Source organism: Corvus hawaiiensis, chromosome 3 (assembly GCF_020740725.1).
Source record: "Corvus hawaiiensis isolate bCorHaw1 chromosome 3, bCorHaw1.pri.cur, whole genome shotgun sequence".
Classification (NCBI taxonomy): domain Eukaryota; kingdom Metazoa; phylum Chordata; class Aves; order Passeriformes; family Corvidae; genus Corvus; species Corvus hawaiiensis.
Genome location: NC_063215.1, coordinates 82,017,266 through 82,037,443, shown reverse-complemented (window position 1 = coordinate 82,037,443; position 20,178 = coordinate 82,017,266). Strand labels below are relative to the sequence as shown.

General features: G+C 42.0%; 1 protein-coding gene across 1 annotated transcript in view; it reads left to right on the top strand.

The window, feature by feature from the left end:
* The first annotated feature begins 8,923 nt into the window (after positions 1-8,923).
* Positions 8,924-20,178, top strand: part of LOC125323837 (opsin-5-like) — a 31,522-nt gene continuing 20,267 nt past the window's right edge. The window contains exons 1-2 of the mRNA XM_048299157.1: positions 8,924-9,178; positions 18,357-18,562. Coding sequence (XP_048155114.1) covers positions 9,058-9,178; positions 18,357-18,562 — 327 coding nt within the window. The 5' untranslated portion in view covers positions 8,924-9,057. The remainder of the gene's footprint in view (positions 9,179-18,356; positions 18,563-20,178) is intronic.

The window sequence follows — 20,178 nt, the reverse complement described above, 5'->3', positions numbered from 1 at the left end:
TTACCATATGCCCCAGATACCTGGGATTTATACAGAATTCCTTTGGCAGTCCCACAAAAGAGCCACTAGGCACATAGTGGCAATCGAAACCTCAGTTTGCTTTTCTAGAAATTGTACTCCTGACTTCTTCCCCAAGTTTGGAAGAAAAACTGAAGTAGTTTGTCCAAAAAATAATGGTCCCACTAACTTTCCAGAGTGTAGATGCTAGTCTTAGAATCATATATCCCGTTCAACAAGGCAGCAAAGGACCTTTACCACTGTGTAAGTATAAATACATTGTTTGGGTATTTTTCATATATTTTTGATGTATGGAGAAGTACCAGCCTGAAGTAAACTAAATCATATAAGGGGAAGGAAATTTCTGGTTTCCTCTTTGTTGGGAGCTCAGACATAAAGACTCATGGGTACTGATATTTTAATGCATGGATCCATACAGGCCAGTATATGAGAAGATATAAAAGCAACAGTACATAGGAAGTAAGGAAAAGTGTCTTGTTGTCCATAAAACTTTATAGTCTTGAGTTGATTGTGTATTGTGATATAGATTGCAAGTGATTCTCTAAATGCTTGTACTGTTTTCAAGTAACCTCCTAGTAGGTTAGATGCTTTCCAAGCTCTAATCTTGTTTGTGTGAATGATATTCTCTGTATTCTGGAAATGTCCATTATACCTGTGAGTCCATGAGATGTTCAGAAGCATGAGCTAGGTATCAGAAGAAAAACATTTTTCCTTTTCAGCATCCTGGGAGGAGGCATTCTTTCTGATTTTCAACAGAAACTTACAAGAAGTCCATAAAGGGTAAGAGCAGAAGAAACCAGCATGCTTAGGACTCCTCTGATGCAGCAGTTTCCTAGACTGGTCATTGTTAGGAGCCACTCCTATTTTCCGCTCCCACACTTGCTGGAATGCAAATATTAAACATTTCATACGAGTCTGTGTGATATAGTTTATAATAGCAGCTGGCACCTGGAAACATTTAATTGGATTCAACTGACAGAAGAATAACAGCAGGTTAAGATTATTTATATTTGCAGTGATTTCTTCCTCCTGTGGTGTATTCTCTTAATCCAGGATAAAATTCTAATTGTGGTTAAGCCCTTGGAAAGCTCATCACTTTGAATGGAAGCTTTAGGAAGACAACATACCTGAGGTTTGGGTGGGAAGTTTCAGGGTGTGAACTTTATTACCCTGTAAGTTCTGGATGTTTTATGCAAGGCAAACACAAGTAAGAGTAATGGGGAGAAACCTCACAGGCTCTGTCCTGAGACATGGTGGGAAAGGCAAGGCAATGAAAGCACAGTGCCCTAGGTTTTGCTCTATTTGATGCTGCCTGTGCACAATCTCATATGAACACATTAAGATAAAGGTCTGTGTTGTTTTGCCAGTTTGGATGTTGCTGCTGAGCGTGCTCAGGGTCATCAAAAGTGATCAAAAAGCATCATCCAAAAGGAAACCCACACTTTTTAAAAAGTGTTCAGAATCAATGTGTGCATAATTTGACACAGGGCAAGAACAGATGGAGTTAAGCAGGAAGCTTGCTTTGTTCTATAATTTTATATGATGAACAAAACTTTGCTGAAGCCAATGCAGCTCTGTCCAGCCAGTGCCTGATCTGTGTAACCTGTAGGCCCACAGATACAGTTTTGCTACTGCAATAGCTATTGCACGTATGTGTATATATGTACACACACAGGCTATGTGCTGACATTGCGGTACTGAGGTATGCCAGGCTTGCTTTGCCTCAGATTGCCTTAGCCTGCCTGGAACTTTTTAGCTGGCTTAGCTGTAGCAGCAGTTTATTTTAATCATCAGGTGACTATTTCCTTATTTGGCCATGGGATATAAACACAATTTTTGTACAGACAAGAATAGCGAGTAGTTATTTTGTGTATAGTGAAATATGTATTCCATCATCTTAATATTGCGATGTAAAAGAAAAAAGGCCTGGCCTGGCAATTGAGGGCTGCCTGTGGAAACACAGGGTGCAGAGGAGAGGAATGCAGACATGAAGAGGATGAGAGAAGAGGGCATGGAAATGTCAGCTGAGAGCTATGGACAGCTCAGCAGTAAACCTTGGAAACAGGCAAAATTGGCTTATAGGTGGCCGAGGAAACAGATAAGAAGCATACAACATGTGTAAGATATTTTCTAGACAGGTCGTTCAGACATAATGTGGAGTACCATACCAAATAAAAATAACAAGGTGTAAAGTAATAAAGAAAATGTACCGAAAGAAGCCCGGAGTGGACATTAGAAAGAGAGGGAAGAAATCAGCAGTTTCAACATCATGCTTGGGTACTGCCATTGTGTTCCTTCCAGAAAAAAAATAGGATGCTCCCTGTAACCATTTCCTCCCCTGACTGAAGCCAACTGCGTGAAGACTCAAGAGAAAGTGTGGAAGGGTGAGTATAACACCAGGGAGAATTGTAGGTGGTAGGAAGTATGTGTTGGATAGCTATTGAGACTTTTTCCCATGTTAGTGTTCTTTCTTTATTTTCTTTTCTCATAAATGAAATACACTTTGAAATGCTTTTTCTTCCCTTTTTTCTTTCCCTGTCTAATTCCCTAATTTGCTGAATTTGCAATAGCTTGCTTAGTGTCTAGAATGCAACTTTTAAGTTTCTCCTGACATTAAAGTCCTGCTGATACATGAAATTCAGGCGGTTTTGTTCTGCCTTTTCTGCAGGGAGTGATTTCTTCACTTGAGTCAAAGTGACAGGTCATTCAGTGCACCTGCCTCTTTCAGTGTATTTACAGTTTGGTAAGCAATAAAATCCCAATACATTCTGCCTTTTTGAACAAACACCTAAGAAATTAAGGATCAGTTTTCATGTTTCAAAACGTACCATTTTGAGATTGAAGGCATATGATATGATGCAAGCCCATATTTGGGGAAACTTTATGCTCTAGCTGGGCTCCCTTCCGAACTGAAGCAGTGAAGCACTGCTGCAACACAGAGAGTAAAAGCACCCCAGTGACAGAACACCAGCCAGCCACTCTTTTGAAGTAGGTTTGTTTAAACCTGCTACTCTAATGAGCTCACCAAGGATGACTGGAAGGCTTTTAAAGCCCAAAAGCCAAGTTTTACTGTAGCAGTCATATTCTTTCAATTAATAAAAAGTCAGTGCAACTCTTAAAAGACAGGTTAGAAATAAAAGAGCTCGAATCTTGTATCCCTTTGTGCCACAGAGAGGCTCCTGCCTTTCAGCCACTCTACCAGTGGTTGCCAAGAGTGCCCCCCCTCTTCTTAGGAAACTCCCTATCATCTCAGGAGCTAGACTTCCCACTCGTCACTGAAATCTCTCACAAACTGATTCAGCTGCCCAAAAGGTTTTAATTTCCTTTATCGTCACCTAACCAACTCAGTGTGAGTTCAGCTCAGAGCAGGGAGGTCAAATAATACAAAGCCTCAGCCACCTAATCTGCACAGTTTCCATTCTCCTCAATCATCTTTCAACATAAAAGTAGCAGATATCTGAAGTGGCAAGATAGCCTGTCTTCATATTAGCATCAATCTAAACAGTGTTCCTTGAGAAACAGTTAATTTCAAACTGTATATTGCAGTGATAAGCACTGACCAAGCAGTATTTTCTGTCAGGTAGTTTTCTAGATCTGTCACAAGCTACAGAGCACAACTCCTCAGAGAAACATTAGCATTCAGGATTGATGAGAACAAGAATAATGTATGAAGCTGAATAGGCTAAAGGCCATTGAAATCGTGGCAGAAGTATGGCTTTTACAATATATTCATTATATAATGTAGCCATTTTCTTAACTGAGTTTGGCAAATAACCCAACACAGGCAAAGAAATGTGGTTTAGACATTTAACTAGAGAATGCATAGAGTGCAATTGTTTTCATGCTAAAATGTCACAGCAAGGGAACTCTCCAGGGTTAAACAGGCATGTTTTGAAATATAAGTGGTCAAGCATATTTCACATTATGATCACTCTTCAGTTTAAGTATTTCAGATGTGGTATGGTGCTACAAAATTGAACTTTGGCAACAAAAGAGCAGATTCAGATCTGGTTCTTGCAGGTAGGCTATTCCAAATGGCTTGCAGCAGGCACAGACATTCCCATTTGTCCATCAACACATTTTAAGCATTACTGATCTAATCTCAGGGTTTTTTTTCCTTTTCATTCAATGTGTGTTAGAAAAGAATATGTGCAAATACTTTCAACAAGTGTATTTTATTGGAACCAGGGAAAAAAAAAGATGATCTGAATTTGGAAAAATCGTCTGTCACTGATACAAAATGCATTTTCTGGCTACCTCAGTGAAATCCATAGGCATAACTCATCATTGTGTGATTGTTTATTGCAAGACTAAGTGATGTCTTGTTGGATATCAACAGTTTTTTCATTTTGTAGTGAATATTCTAATTCAAAAATGTGAAGCAAAAATGAAAATAATTTATCAGAAAGAACCTGTGTAGAGATGTTCCTACTAATACACCATTGGATTTGCCTCGAAATCCCTCAATTATATTTCTGTAAAATCTCAGAAGATTTTATGCCTTACAGAGACAAAACTGTATTTTTATTCCACACAACCAATTTTCTATCTGCTTATGGATTATTTTAAACCATCCCTTCTGAATAGTTTTCCTTTTGCCTCCTCCTTCAGCGGTCCTTTCCTTTAACCATTATATGACAGGTATCGTGCAAAAATAGTGCTGTGAGAACATACAACAGCTTTCTGACAAAATCATTCCTTTGGCAACTGCCCGAATCTCTGTGCTCCTCAGGGAAAACAGGTGCTTGTTGGAAACGTTCATCATATGTTTTTTGTCACACACAAATTTTAATTTTTAGGATTTTTCTGGTTTTCTGTGTTGGAAACAGTACACTGGATTCTAATGTACCTAGACTGAGCATCTCAGGCTGGTTAGTGCTGCTGTGATACTTGCCTTCTTGTACTGGTATATATGTCACTTTGAAAACATTTAGAGAGGCAAATAGGGAGGATTAAAAGGCTGTTGCACATTTTAGCAGCCCAAATAGGAGGTACTGCTGGCTTGTATCTGCTCTAAATTGGCTTTGCCTGCTACCTCAGAGACCCCTGGTTGGTTTGGTATGTTCGTAAAATGGGCTTTATTGCCCTGTTGTGTCCTAATCTGGTCGTTTCCTCACTTGCTTTAGTCAGGTGCCCTGAGGTACCAGTGATTTCAGGGGGTTTCCTCACTCATTATCCTGCCGGGCGCAGCTGCCCGAGCCCTCAGGTGCAGCCCCGAGCGGTGATTCCAGGGCGGCCATGGGATGCAGCTGGCAGGGGCTGTGCAGGGCTCGCTCCGGCCCCATGGGGTCGGCAGTGTGGTCCCCCCGAAGGTCCGTGTGGCTGCTCCCAGCAGGGCTCGCTGCGCTGCCCCCAGGTGTGCCCGGAGCTGATCGCCCTTTTCCCGGCTTGGCCAGGGCTCCGGAGCCGCCCCAGCGCTGCCCCTGCCCAGGGGGTGCCGTGGCCCTGCTGTACCTGGGGCGGGTCGCCGTGGGGAAGGCACGGCTGGGCTTGGGGCGAGCAGAGGGAGCAGAGGAGGGGCCGCCGCGTCCAAGGCGCGTTTGCTTTTTTGTGTCCCTTCCGCGGACCCAGCCTGCAGTTCCTATGGATTTACGAAAAGGCTGGTTTAGGTCCTTTCATATCCAAGTCCATTTTTTTCCCATGCCTTCCCACAGTCACAGCTATGTCAAACAGAGTAATTCCTCTGTACCATCACAGCGTTTTAGTTTCCTTGCCCTTTTCTAGAACGGCCCATAGCAGATGCTGCTTTAATCCTTTCAAAGCACTTTGTGAAGATAGTGAAGGCACTCGGGGATAATCTCTGTGAAGCCACTAAATTGGTCACCACCGAAGCACTGAGAGACGTGAAACTAGGCTCCAGTAATCTGCAGAGGGAGCTTTTCTCTCGTTTGGAAACACGGTGACATGCAGACCCACCGAATAAACCACAGCAGTTTGCAAAGCCTCTGTTCTTCCCTGGAGGATGCCACCAGAGGGAGGAAGGAGAAAACTGCAAGCAGGTTAAGGTATTAATCACTCAGTGTAACGTGTGAAGACCGGGGTGGGGGGAAAACAATCATCAAAAAGGATGCTTAACCATGGAGAGGAGTTTACTCAGATTTATTTTTTTTCCTTAAATACCAAAAAAGTGGGGTTTTTTCCCCTCTTTCTTCCTTCTCACTATTATTACAAGGGATAAGGCTTGGCAGAAGACTTTGTCATTGAAATGTAAAGTTGATATATCCACGGACCTGTGGTATTTCTATGAAGCCAGAAGAAACTCACAGCTGGGAAAAAATCAAAATTCAGGTTCAGGATATCAAGGCAAATAACATAATTTGCCTTTTATTGTGGCAAAAAGGAAATAATTATCATGGTTACTTATTACCATTTAAAGTGCTTGTGCCAAAAGAGGTCACATTTATGTAAATCATACTATTTCCTTGCATAAAAAACCCTCTCTGCTGGTTGTCCCTCTCCCTATTTAATCAAAGTAGAGAGCACTAGCATTAGTGTGACAAGAGATGCCAAACTCAGACTTAGAAGTCTGGGCCTGTGTCAAATGCCATGGAAGAACTGCTTGTGCACAAAGGGAAGTGCTCAGCAAGCATGCTGTGCCACCTCAGCACTGCCTGTGGCGTAGCAGATCAATGCACCCTATGCTTGCCATGAGGGTGGATTCCTGCAAGGTGGGAAACAACACCCTGTTCCAGGACACCGGGTCCTGGCTGCGCAGCAGGAGAGACCTGCGGAGTGTGAGATGTGCCTCACTGCTGGGGGAAACTCTTGGGGAGCTCTTCTCTTTCCTCTCACTAAGCTGAGGAATCTTGCCCAGAGGCCTTGGATTTGTCCCACAAATGGGCTGTTGGGTGGCTGTTTCATTTCCAGCGAGAGTAGAGGGAGCATGGACCAAGTTTCTGCCCAATGTAAAATGTTATCCTTTTGTGCATCTTTCTCTTGGTAGTTGATAAAATACCCTCCAATGAAGACATGAGCATTCATGGACAGAGATTTTGTGATGGATTCTCCTCTGAGGACCTCTTCTCTGACCCAAGGTCCTTGTCCTGAAAGTAGGTGACTTTGCTGTGCTTTGTTGTGGGCCTTCTTGAGCATTGTGAATGTCCCAGGGCACTGCCTTCAGCAAGAACTCTCTCCCTGCCCTCCATCTGAACAGCCATCTGACCACTCACAGGTGGATAACTAGCCCGAAGTGGCTGCTGCAGCTCATTGCTGAAAATGTGTGATTGTGCACATTCCCCATGAAAGCTGATGCACGTTCACAGCTTTGCTGGGGGCCCAGGGTACTTAAATGGCTGCAGCGAGCAGCACCACAGCAGAGAAAAGGCCACTTGTGCCGGGCACGCCAGACAGCCTTGTGAGGGATGTGTGCATGGTCAAGAGATGCCTGAAGCTAGGTGGGGTGGGAACATTGGAGCCAACCTGGAACTGTTGCAGAAGCACAGCAGTGAAGGCCTTTGGCCTCAAGAGCAGTGCTAGGGCCATTTTTAATCACTGAGCTGGTAAGTCCCTGGTCACTCTGTCACAGTCTGCTGAGCAGTGAGCTTTAGGAGGCTTGTCAGGGTTCAACTCCAGCTGTCTATTGATAGGTCTCTCAAAGAGTCAGAAGATGAGCTGTGGCAAGTGGCTGGGAAAATTAGACCACTTAGCTGCAGAAATGTGATCTATAGGAACTGCCAGACCCATCCTACAGACTTTAGGTTGGAGAAAGAACAGCAGTTCAGTGCCTGGTACAAGAGCAAGATGGCTAGGGACAAGTCAAACCTGCAACCCTTGCAAGGCATTTTGCTGAACCAAGTGTTTGGGTCATTGTCCTCAGCTTTAGCAGGAAGGTGAGAGGCTCCTCTCTTTCATCACAGCATGTCTGTGTCTCCCTCCTCATGGTAATGGATTGCTCTGCCCTTTAATTCTTGTCACATTGCCATTATTCCCCTCTTGTGTGGTGACACTTCCATAACAAACACAGGGAAAGCTTGATGGGAGCAGTCAGTCTGCCCCAGGAAGGACAAAGACAGCCTGTGGACAGAGGAGATCCATAGTGAGGTGCTCTATTGCCTTCAGCTGGATGCCACCACTGGGCCCAGTTTGCTGCCCAGGGTGAGAAGGGACAAGCCAGTGCAAGACGGGCATGGTGGTTTCAGTGCAATGAGAATGTGCTGCTCACCAGGAAAATTTTGCTGCTCCAGATGAATTAATTCAGACTCACATATTTTAGTTATGACTACAATCATTGATACCTCAGAAAAATTAAAAATACTCCTGACTGACTCAAGTCCGTGCACTTCAACAAGACAAGGTCTCATTTTTCAACAGTACAGGAAAAATCCCACATCATACTTCCAGCTTACTCCAAGATTGGAGGGTGCTTAGCAGTCTAAAAATATGATCCAGAGTACTTACATTTTTTTTCAACCTGTATTGGAAATTACCTTCCCTTCTTCTTAAATTAACAGCTAACTTGCTGGCAAAGTGACTTCATAGATGATTTTTTCTGCTATGTTGAAGTCACGTTCTCAGCTAGTGACGCCTCCCTGGTTTTTTTTCACTGTGCCTTTTTTTTTTTTTTTTTTTAATTTGTGTGAGATTTTTCCTGAATTTCATTTGAACCAAAATGCAAGTCATCTTCAGTGAAGAAAAAAGATGAAAGTACAGCTATTTAAGCAGCATATCAGTATGGTGTGGGTGTGCCTGTGAGCCTGTAGGTTATGTGGTATTACCTTATTTTAAAGGAAGTTGTCTTTTGTCATATCCACACTCTTCATTAAAGATTTTTGCACACAGCAGTAATGAGGATACAAAGATATCTGCTGTCTTTTGCTGACCACGGGTTCACAGGCTGCATTAATAGATAGGATTAGTGAAGAAGAATAGGTCAGAAGGCTGCAAAGCTCCTGTCCCTTGAGATTTCCTTCTTTAGATCATTAGTCTTATTGAGAGCTCCCCTGAATACAGTGAGCAGAAACTGAGGAAAAGGCTGGAACCATTTCGTTCACCAGGACGTGCTGGGGAAGGGCGATTTCTGGGTCATAAGCTCCACTGAAAATGTCTGTCCAGTTTTCTGCACAGGCACCCTGGAGGAACAACAACATCAGTTTTCTGACCAGAGAGGCAGCTGTAACAGAGCAAGGAGAGACTATCATAGGTTTCTACCTGTTGGCTTTAGGTAGGTATTTGGCTTGGATGTGAAAGAGAGCTCTTAAATAGACATTATCAAGTTCAAAGTGATTCATTTGGATTTCATCCCTAATGGAACAGGATGGTAGAAAATGTAATTTTTTTTCAACAATTGCAAGATCAGAGAGGTACAGCTTGTTTTTTATAAAAAGAGATTTATATTTAATGCAGAAATCTGGAGGAAAAATAAATAGTCAAGCCTGTAAACTTTCAACTAACGTTAATTAAGCTTAATATGTAGGAAGATTTTAAAAGTACCTTATCAGAAGTATGTGATAATTCTGTGTCTGCTTGTGTTTTAGTACCACTGAATAAATGTTCTCTGATTTTCAGAGTTGTGGCTGTTGACTGTCAGTTGGCATCCTACAATTATCTTCTGCAGAGAAACAAAATATGGTTTTGTGGTTCTTAACTCTAATTGTTTGTATTGTTCTTGCTTTAAATGTTGGATGCACATAGAAATTGACTTCTTCAAACAGGATCTATGAAAGATCTAGGTACTGGAACCTTATCCTGTGTTAGCAGTCACAATACCAAGTGTTTCTTTTAGTTCTGCTGGAAGACAGCTATTGTAAGTGTATTACAGGGATTTGAAAATGGCACTCTGTATGAATGCACTCTGATACCACTGTAATTTTGTTTTCTTTGTTTAAATATTATCTATTTTGGGCAGGCTTATTTTGGGCACACAATACAAGGGAAAATTTATGAAATTTCAAAGAGTGCAAGCATGTAAGTGCAAGTAATAAAAAATTTCAACCATAGAACCTTACAGGAAAATAGAAGAAAATTTAGGTTTTATTGAATCAGTTCTTCTAAACAGCATGTAAAAAAAGGTTTCTGTTTATAAATGATTGGTCTAACAGATTTTTTTCTTATTCTAAGCTTATTACATATTTCAATTAACTTATTAGCCTTCAGCTTACACTTGACAAAGGTCTGTGTAAGTTAAAATGTAAACTGCTAAGTATACTAATATGTTTACCTGAGACTTTCTTATTTTTATCTATAGGAACTAGGGAAAGTTGTGCTTAGAACAAAACCAGAGATTCTAGTAGAAATACATATGGCTTCTGTCTTAGGAGAGTTGATTAGGAGAGTGGTTGTAAGCTAAATCAGAGGTATTCCAATTTATCCCCAATCTGTTCACATCTGTGTATCCCCTCATGAATGGCTGGGAAATGTCTGCACCATCAGCTAAAGAATTAATCAGTTGCACTTAAGACTAGAAAGAAGATCTCAGGTCAGCAAGGCCAGTCCCCTGCTGAGACAGAGTATAATCTCATTTACACAGCTATCATGCTCTCTCATATAACTGGCTAGGGGGCTTTTTGGTGTTATCACTCTTCCAATTGAAAGCATGTTCCCGATTTTGTTTCTCTTGTGGATAGGAGCCTTCACCTAAGTTTTTAGCTAAAGTGCTCACAACAACTTTACACACTTTTTGGTAACCCCTGTTAATTGAAATAATTTTTTTGCCGGCAAATGACATTCTGTGGCCAATCTATGTTCCTGAAGGAACAATCATACCTTGAGGTCAACCTCTGTATTCTTATATTAAGCAATTGAGGGAATTCTATTTTGTTGGTTGGTTGACTGGGGGGCAGGGGGTAATTATAATTTATTTATCTCCTGTCATAATACCTTCCCCCTGTCATTCCAGCAGCCTTGTAGCCAGGACTGAATACAGCATCCAAGCAAGGTCTTGCCATCACTATTCACATTCATATTTACACTCTACTGACTCTACTGATCCCTCTCAGTGTTGCCTCTGCATCACACTGGTAGTTCAAACTTCTTCCATCGTCAGCCAACAGAGATGTTCTCCTCTGCTGCTTCCTGATACTGATCTCACATCTTCTAGCAAATATTTAGGTGCCTGAGTCTTTAGGCTATTCGGGTTTGATTTCTCCAGGTCCTTCAGCCAAGCTTACAGGTGCTTTGCATGTCATAAATGCTGTTCTTGAAACTTACCTCCAGATTCAAAACCCAAGTTGCATTTTTTGCAGAGTATGTACAACCAGCAGTAACACTACTTCAAGTGCAGTGTAGATCTGGTTAAAATTGATGGATGTAGTATACCTTTTGGAAATGAAACTTTTGAAAAAATCTGTTAGTCATACAGAAATCAGAAAAGTCCTAATTTCTTTTCTCCTCAAAGGTCTACTGTTGCACTTCTGCAAGCACCAGCCATAGCAATTTATAGTTATTAGTTTTATGTACACCAATAACTCGTTCTATCCAGGGAGCTGTGATGTGGCAGAACAAGGACTCTGTCATACAGATACCCTCTTGCCCCTCTGGCAGAGAAAAAAGGCCAGTCCATGCAGTAGCTTCGTGTACCTCTGTTGCTTTTGGGGGTCTGACAAGACAATCTACATTTGTAGGAGTCTATTGATACTTCCTTACACAAAGCCCCAAAGATGTTCATATTTGATACTCTTGGGGTTTTGATGCCTTGAAAAATGTCTTCAGTGATTACACTTCTGTAGTTACTGATTTCTTCTCTTTTGAATATGTATATGTCAGTGCAGCTTCTTGCAAATTCTGACGTACTTTTCCAAAACCAAAGAGATGTATGTGATTGGTGTTAGCATTTATCCAGAAGACAGGGTTCCTCTGAATACCCTCACCTTCACGGGATAAAGTCCTAAAAACCTACCAAAACCTACCTATCTTTGGCCAAGTCTTCCCAGAGTCACACATCTTGACAGAGGACATGTGTATCCAAGAACCATGGTCTAACGCCCTTTGCTGAGATAAGGCATTTGTGTGTCCCCTTCTGGAAATTCTCATAGGTCATAGGCAGCACAGCTGTCATTTGTGACAGACAGGACACTGATGTACGTGTTGCACGTGGAACAGCAGCCAGGCAGTTTTGGATCCAGCTGAGGGGTCCTCAGCACCCTGCATGGCAGCCTGAGCACAGTGGTGTCGCACACTGACATCATGAGAAAACCAACATGAAGTGCGTGGTGCGTTTTGCAAATGCTGACGGGTGTTGACATCACTGAAGCGCTTCTTGATACCCAAGTCACTGTTCCATTGTTCTCCTTGCTAATGTTTGGGTCAGGGGACCAGCAAAGTGGGGAGAAAGTGCAATGCCCATCCAACAGCAGTGATCCTGTCTTAGAGGGACTCTCTGCAAGTGATAGCAACCACTGTGTTTCCATGCACTAGGCCAACTGTGTCAGCATCCTCTTTCTGAAGGCAGCACTCTGCTCCCATCCTTCCCTTCAATGACCTCAAAACTGTCTCTAACAGACAAGTGAAAGCTTGTCCTGCTGCTAGGATTACATCTGACCCCTTTTTGCCTATGCCCTGAGTGGTGTGGTACAATGGAAAATCTTTGTACAGTTTAAATTATGAGGTGCAATTTAAAAGCACTGCCCACTGCTGCTGGCTGCTAGACATCGGGAAAAAATATAAAGCTTTTTTTTCTTCGTAGTTATTAACTGGAATTCTTAAGCTGGTTTTTTTCCTGCATTTATACACAATTTGTTCTCTGTTCGTTTCCCTTAGTTTCACATTTAACTGGGGCTGTTAGAGTAAATATGAAGCATAAAAGGAAGTTTTAATTCAGTAGGAGAGAGTACTTGTTGGAGAACAAATTCTGACTTTTTGTGAGTGCTTCTATCTGAAAGGCATGCTGAGAGCATTACCAATCCCATCAGAAAACTGGAACAGACCACAAGATCCAAATGTGCCTTTAAAAGACACATGTTTCTGAATGGTAATAGTAAACTGTTACTTGACAAGTGACAAAATGAGTGTTATTTTGGGATTTTGTTTGACAGATAAATCTGAGAAGGTGGGAAAGGAAACAAGCTATTCACAGAGCATTCATCCACAAAATTGCATTTATTGAACAAATAATCTCTCCATGCTTTGTCAAGACTAAAACAAGATGACTCTTCTCCTTCCTGTCAGAACTGGCAATACGCCCTGGACAGGATATTGTGTGTGTATAATTGGCAGCAAAGACTGAAAACAGAGCAGGGTCACTTCACAGTTGCAATAGTTAATGACAGCTTCGCAAATTCTCTGGATTTTATCAGTGTTTTAATTAAAGTTTTTTAGGTGGAAAATGTTTTGCAGCAAACCTCTTCTGATAGGCATTTATGCTTGTGTATATGTAGTTGCATAAGTTACTGATTTCATTCATGCCTGCTCTGTATTAAGATGCCCAATCCAATTTCTCTCCTAGAGAAAGGTTATTTGCTGAGGGAAGAGCCTAGTTTGTCTTGTAACACTGAGCCTCACTTTTTGCTCTCATTTCTTGAATTCTTCCACTTAAGGCTTCATATCTATTTTAAACTGCATATAGCTGAGTTGTAACACCCATTTTTCTATTTCAGTGCTGCCAGCTTTTACAAGACTGTGCAACTATGTCTAATAAGAGCAAGTCTAAGTAGAAAGCATAATAACCTATTTTGGCTGGGCACAGGTTAAGTCATTGTCCTGGTTTGAGACCAGTTGGGAGGAACATCCAAAATGAATGTCCTCTGATAGAAGGCAGGTTACAGTCATCCCTCCCCCACCAGGTTTGGAAAGAATTTTCCTTGGGGGAAAGTGAAAAAAACCCTATTTATTTAACAAGTAAAGTGCACACAGGCACAGGAAAAAAAAAAGAATAATGCTAAATAATAAAACCTCTCACTGTGGAGAGAACCTGAATAAAATTCAAAGTCCTTGTGGATGTGGCTCTCTCCTCTCCTGAGCTGGGGTTCGGTGTGGGCCCCTCCAGGCCACAGTGTAGGGTGTCCCCATGATGCTCTGGTGTTGCTGAACAGTCCAGATGAGAAGAAGAAGAAGCCAAAGTCCCAGGGCTCCATATTTTAGCTAGCGAACAAGAAACTAGATAAAAAGCAGAAGGAATGTAACTTCCCTGCTGCAGAAGCAGAGCAGCCAGGCAGGAGAAGCCAGCGAGCTTATCTCTGTTTTGAACACAGGGCCAAAAGAGTTCCACTGGCTGTCCCCTCTCTCCCTTAGCTAGCTTTAATGGCACAGAACTCATGTCTGGCATAGGGCAGATGACAGGCAATACAGTGTCATACAGTCACCCCAGGACAGTCATCAGCTGGAAATGCGGATGACCAGCTCAGAACTATCAATTCACTTGTGCCTAATTTAGTAGTCCAGAAATGATGTTAACAATGAAACTGCATGCAGCCTCAGGTGCATATTGCTTGTTCAAAGACCATCTCAGGTACATGAGAGAAAAACAGGACATGTCTGAATGCACAGGCTTGAGTGATTTGACAGAAATCTTTGTAAAATTATAATGTACCTTTTTGATATTCTTAAACTATCTCAGTGTTCTCATTTGCTTTCAGCAGAGAGATTTTCAGCCTCCTTACTCACTCCTTCTGGCTACTTTTCTGGTGTTTTCTTCGCACGGGCTGGTGGGCATCACACTGACACAGGAGCTTGTGAATAGGGTTTCAGTTCCTGACTTTCACCAGCTTGCTTGCCAGCCCTTCTGTACTTCCCAAGAAATCACAGATAACAGCACCAGCCTCTCTTGTGGAGTGCTTTTGACATCTGTGGATTAAAATGCTCTCTTAGGGAATGTTATTCCAGGAGAAGGATTACTACTGAATTATATAGAGGCAATACAATATTTTTAATATTGCTGTCCGTCCTATTCCTCCCACCTCACAATGTTTGCAAAACTACTTCAGCATTGGCATATTATCTGTATATTTTGCCACTTCAGAAGATCCAGCATCTCTGATGAACAATTCCCATCAGACTGTGCTTATGGGAAAAATGTGGTGATCCCTCTCTGAACTTTATGCTGGGAGGGAGTGCTCAGTTTCTACCTAGCTGCTATTTTTTCCTCTCTCACCACATTTTGACCTCAGCTGAAATCTGTCTTTTTCATCAGAATTACCTTAGTATGCTGGGTTTGGATTTTGGGGTTGGTTTGGGTTTTTTTCCACTTACTCTTATGAATGAATATTGGTGGCAGCTGGCAAAAGATGGAACAAGTTTCCCCTGCTGTTTGTTTTATATCTTCTGTCTTATTGAGATGACACCTGGAAACATGGAGGCACTTCAAAGTTCAGAGGTTTCTTTCTGGACTCCTGATCTACCTCTGATGTCCCCTGAGGCACACACCACCTGCAATGCAGCTGGGGAGATCTCTGTGCTCACTGGGAGTGTCAGAGCTATCGCTGTGCTTGCGTTGCATTTTCAACCTTCCTCCCTGTTATGCTGTCAGGGCTGGAGGGAGGAAGGGAGAGAGTTTGTTTGGTTTGAGGTGTTCTTTCAGTTGGGGTGATTTTCTGTTTTGGGGTGATTTGTTTGGGGTTTTTTAAGTCAGTCAGTCAGTACAGGCAGCAACCCAGACTAGCACATGTATCTGATGGCACAGAGATCCAGTGTCCCATAGTCACTACTCTAGTTGACAGCACTTTTATGTGATCACTGGTTTTGTTACTGAGTGGTTTACTAAGATTTGATTTTCTTCAGTTTCTTCTTTTTCTAAAATCAGAATTAATATGGTCTACTACCAAGACAGACCATTTTAGGAACTGGATATGCCAGTGCAGGTTCTCCACTGCTTTGCTTAAAAGGACTGTGCCTAATGGCAGAAATCATACTCGCTCTGTAACCTTATCCTCATGCTTTCCTCATCTCCAACCTCAATTTGTCAATGTACTTCCAAAAAACTATCACAAGTTCTGTGTCTCTCTCACCTACATCTAAAATGGGCAGTGTTGTTTAAAGTGACGTTTTGCTCAGTTTCTTCCCTAATACACTTTAACTGAAAACTCCCTTACTCTCCAGGCTAGGGGAAATCTGCTCTGTATATTCCTGGGAAGGGCAGGTGTCTGACACTGTGAGGATAGCCCTCCTATCCATTACACTCCATTGGCAAAATTTTGCTATTTACAAAGGAGGTGCCATTTTAGTTGGTCTGCCATTTTAGCTTGTCTGCCATTTTAGCACTATGTCTTCATAGGGACAGGGAAAAATACTTCATACCTACTGCCTTGATAACTATTTTACCTTACAGAGGGTAGGACCAACATGCACAAACAACACAACTCCCATGTTTGCATTGCAGGCTATCCTCATTCACTCCCAAAGCCTTCCTCCCCCAGTGCCCTGCTCTGCCTATTTATAATACACAGACTCAAACAAAAGTCAGAAAATCCCTGACTTAAAGTGAATGCAGTTGCTCAAAACAAGACTTGATTAAGAAACATTGTCACCTAGTGGCCAGAACAAGATATATTTATTATTGCTGATCTTACAACAAGGTATATATAGAAGGCATGCGTGTCTCAGTGTATCATTGCACCAGTGGCTATTTCTGGTCAATACCATATGCTGACATTTCAGCTCTTCCCAGCTCAAATGCTCTCCAGTAAACCATGTGCATTTACTAAACAAGCCAGAGCAGCAGCAGCTTGGCAATGCTGCAAAGAGAAACTATTAAAAGGAAATTGCTCCACAGAAGAAGCAGTTCATAGTGCCATACAGAGACCATCCCATCAACCACCTCCCTCCCACTCCAAAGTACTCAGAGCTACTCACCGTGAGGTACCTGCCCAATCTTTTTCTTTACAGAACAAGTGCCTTGCTCTTTGGCATTTCAGCTCTTGATACTCCCACATGGCCTGGAGATTGAGAGGCAATTTCCTCCCTTCCCTTCCTAGCCACAGCAGCCTGGCAGGGAAGCACCAGGTTCTTGACATATGAAGTGGTGCTTCCTGAAGGAAGGCAGCTGCCCCCCTTGCTAGAACATCAGCCTATCAGCCATCTTTCATCTCACAGACTCCTTTGAATACCCAGAGACACTGTGCAGTGCCATCATGTCACATCCCTCTTTATTGTCTGTGTTCATCTATTGCTAGGTCAATATACACCAGCCTTACTCTGGGCTATCTACAGCTTGTGCCTGGGTAGAGGGCTGTGGGTCAGCCCTTTTCTCCCTCACCTGGTAATGTCGTACCCTGGCATAAGCCACCAGGTGTTGCATTCTTTGTCCTGTTGTAGGCAGCAGACACTCAAAAGAGGTCATGTCTTGCTCTACCTTGCCAAGGTGAAGTGAGGCCACCAAAGTCAAAAGTGGCAGAGCTGGTTTGTGGGATAGAAGCTGGAGCCAGCAGGGAGCCAGGTGCTGCCTGACCTGCTGCTCAGCCCTCCACCCCCTTAACTGGCTAAGCCACATTTTCAACACTGAACCTGATACTTATTAATAAACTTTCTGTTAAAAGTCATTCATCTCTGCACATCTACATAATTTCAAAAAGTGAGATGCAAGCTACCAGGGTCTTGCACTGATGGGCAGAGCAATAGCTCTGGAAACTCTAGGTCTATCCAACAGTGTCTGACTTTCACCATCTTTACAGTAATTTCCCTTGTGTTTTCCTCACATACTTAGACACATACGAGTCAGGCATCTCTCCTCCTGGAGAGTAAGAGAGAATGCAACTTTCTGTAAAAATAAATAAAAAGAGACTTTGAAGTTCTATTCCAAACATTCTTTTCATATGGATTACCATGTGCGTTACTGAAAAATATTTCCATCTAGGACAGACTTTGCTGCAAGGTGACCCTACACTGTTCTAAGAGAAGAAACCTAGCTGTATTATGTGCACTTCTCTAGAGAGGACTGATAAAACAGCTCCCTGGCTAAGTGCATGAACTTTCTGTGTCCATTATTGTATATGAGGTACCTAAACAGCTGCAGGTTTTGACAAATTGTCCGTAGTCTCTGCTCCACTCTGCCAGTCTTTCTTCCTTCCTGTTTTTTCCAGGTGTAGCACTTCATGAGTTTCATCTATCCACTTACGGAAAAAACTTTAGGGAAAAAATCCACTTTAGGCCCTTAAATGGTGCATCTGCAGTAGATGTAGCAGCAGCTCTTTGTGTTTGCTCTGTTTTATTGCTGCATTCAATTGCTCACTTGCTCCTACTTCTGAAATGTACCCAGCTGCTCAAAAAGGTTTCATGCATAGTTTTCTAGTGGATGATCTGGTTTAATATGCTTCTAATGGAATAAAAAGGTATTTTAGAAGAGATGTCATAAATTTACACACTCAACAGCTTCTTTCTTTATTTGCTTTTTGATTTCATAGAATCATAGAATGGACTGAGTTGGAAGAGACCTTAAAGATCATCTAGTTCTACAGATTTAATTTTTTTTCCAGGTTGGTTGTCTTGGTTTGGAAACAGCATTGTGATTTTTGTCCTGTATAAACAAAGACATCTTCTGCAGCCTACCGACTACCTCACATTTAACTTGGCAGTGTCAGATGCCAGTATCTCCGTGTTTGGTTATTCGCGGGGCATCATTGAAATCTTCAATGTCTTCAGAGATGATGGCTTCGTCATCACGTCAATATGGACTTGCCAGGTAAGACTGGATTATACTTAATTAGACAGAAGAGATGCAGCTATTTCTGTGGGTGTGCTGTATATAAATAACCAGACAGGGCCCAAAGAATGAAAGGAGGTAGTCACTAACCTTTCAAAAGGAGAGTGCTCTCTTTTGTTACACCCATAAATCTGTGCATTTGATCAGTGCTTCACCAATTTTCAGTGGCGTTTTTTCCTGTGTATTCACAATAGTTCTTACTAGTTTGGGGTTTTTTACTTCATGTCAGAGCTCACACTCATGTTGGAAAGTCAAGGCATAAGCTGTGCTTGTCTTCAGCTCACCTGAAGCCAACCTGGTTGTTGCTTTAAGCCAAATATTAAAGTGCCAATGTCAACTCCTGCTTGACAAGGCGTGTAGAGCAAAGCCTCCATACAGCACTTGGGCATACCCATACGTTTTAGCATGCAGCTTTTTGCACTAACTCAGTTGTAACTCTTCAGTCACATTCCTAAACGCTTGGTTCATTCATTGACTGTGGTAGAATGAGTGATTTAACTTTATGGCACAGTCATCCCTTATCTTGGAGTCAGCTTTTTTGTTGAAGTGCTCGGAAAAAGTTATTATTGTTAATTCTGAAACATATCTATGTGGACAGAATATAAATGCACCCCATGGACAGCTAGGCACAAAGCTGGTTCCCTGGTGCTTTCAGCAACATCTGTGAGAAAGATTATACTCTGTTTCATCAGGGAATCAAAAATCTGAAAATGACCGGATATGCTACAGCAAGGTGTAAGAAAGATCATGATGAAGGAAAAGGGAGAGAGAAATAATCCTCTTTTCTTGGAGGTTTGGTTTTTTGGGGTTTTTTTAAGAGGAAGTTGAGCTATTGTGTAACATAGATGAAAGAACATTTACAGGCCATGCTCCCCTCCCTTTCAATAAAAAGGTTTGGTTTATAGAGAGGAAAACTTCCTGTAGGAGACTCTGATTAACCTAGGAGCTGTAGCTTGATCTAAAAAACTATTATTTTATTGTTTAAAATGTATCTCTATAGTCATTTGGCAGAAAAGGACTTATCAAATTGAAGCTAATTATTTCCTCAGCAAACTCGCACTCTTTCTCTAACAATATCACCTATAGTTGCACTCTAAGGTCTGCTGAGAAGAAACTTTGAATTTTTTTATTAATGGAAAACTTTGAAGTCATCATATAAATAAACACATACCTGAAAACTGTAAAATTTACACCCATACTCAGAATTAAACAGATGCATATTTTCCCCCTCTTTCAAGGAAGGTTGGAGCAATGAATGAGAAAGGAAAGTTAAAATCTGCATCTCCAGGTTCAGTTCTACTTTTGTTGCAGATTTCCTGTGTAAGACAGGGTAAGCCATTCAGTGTGAAATCCTGACCCAAGGTCAGTGGCTTATCTTAATTCTTACAACTCACAAGGTTGAAAGAGGTAACATTAAATGACCTTTCTGCATCCTTACCCCAAGCTCTTTCAGATTCCTGTCCGTACTGTGGCTCCTTTTTTTTTTGGCTGTAAAAAACAGCACACAGAGGAATTTGCAAGGCATGGCACACTGTGTTTCTGCATCTTGGTTTGCATGGGAACTTCTGTCAGCAGCCTTACAGATTTCTTTCATG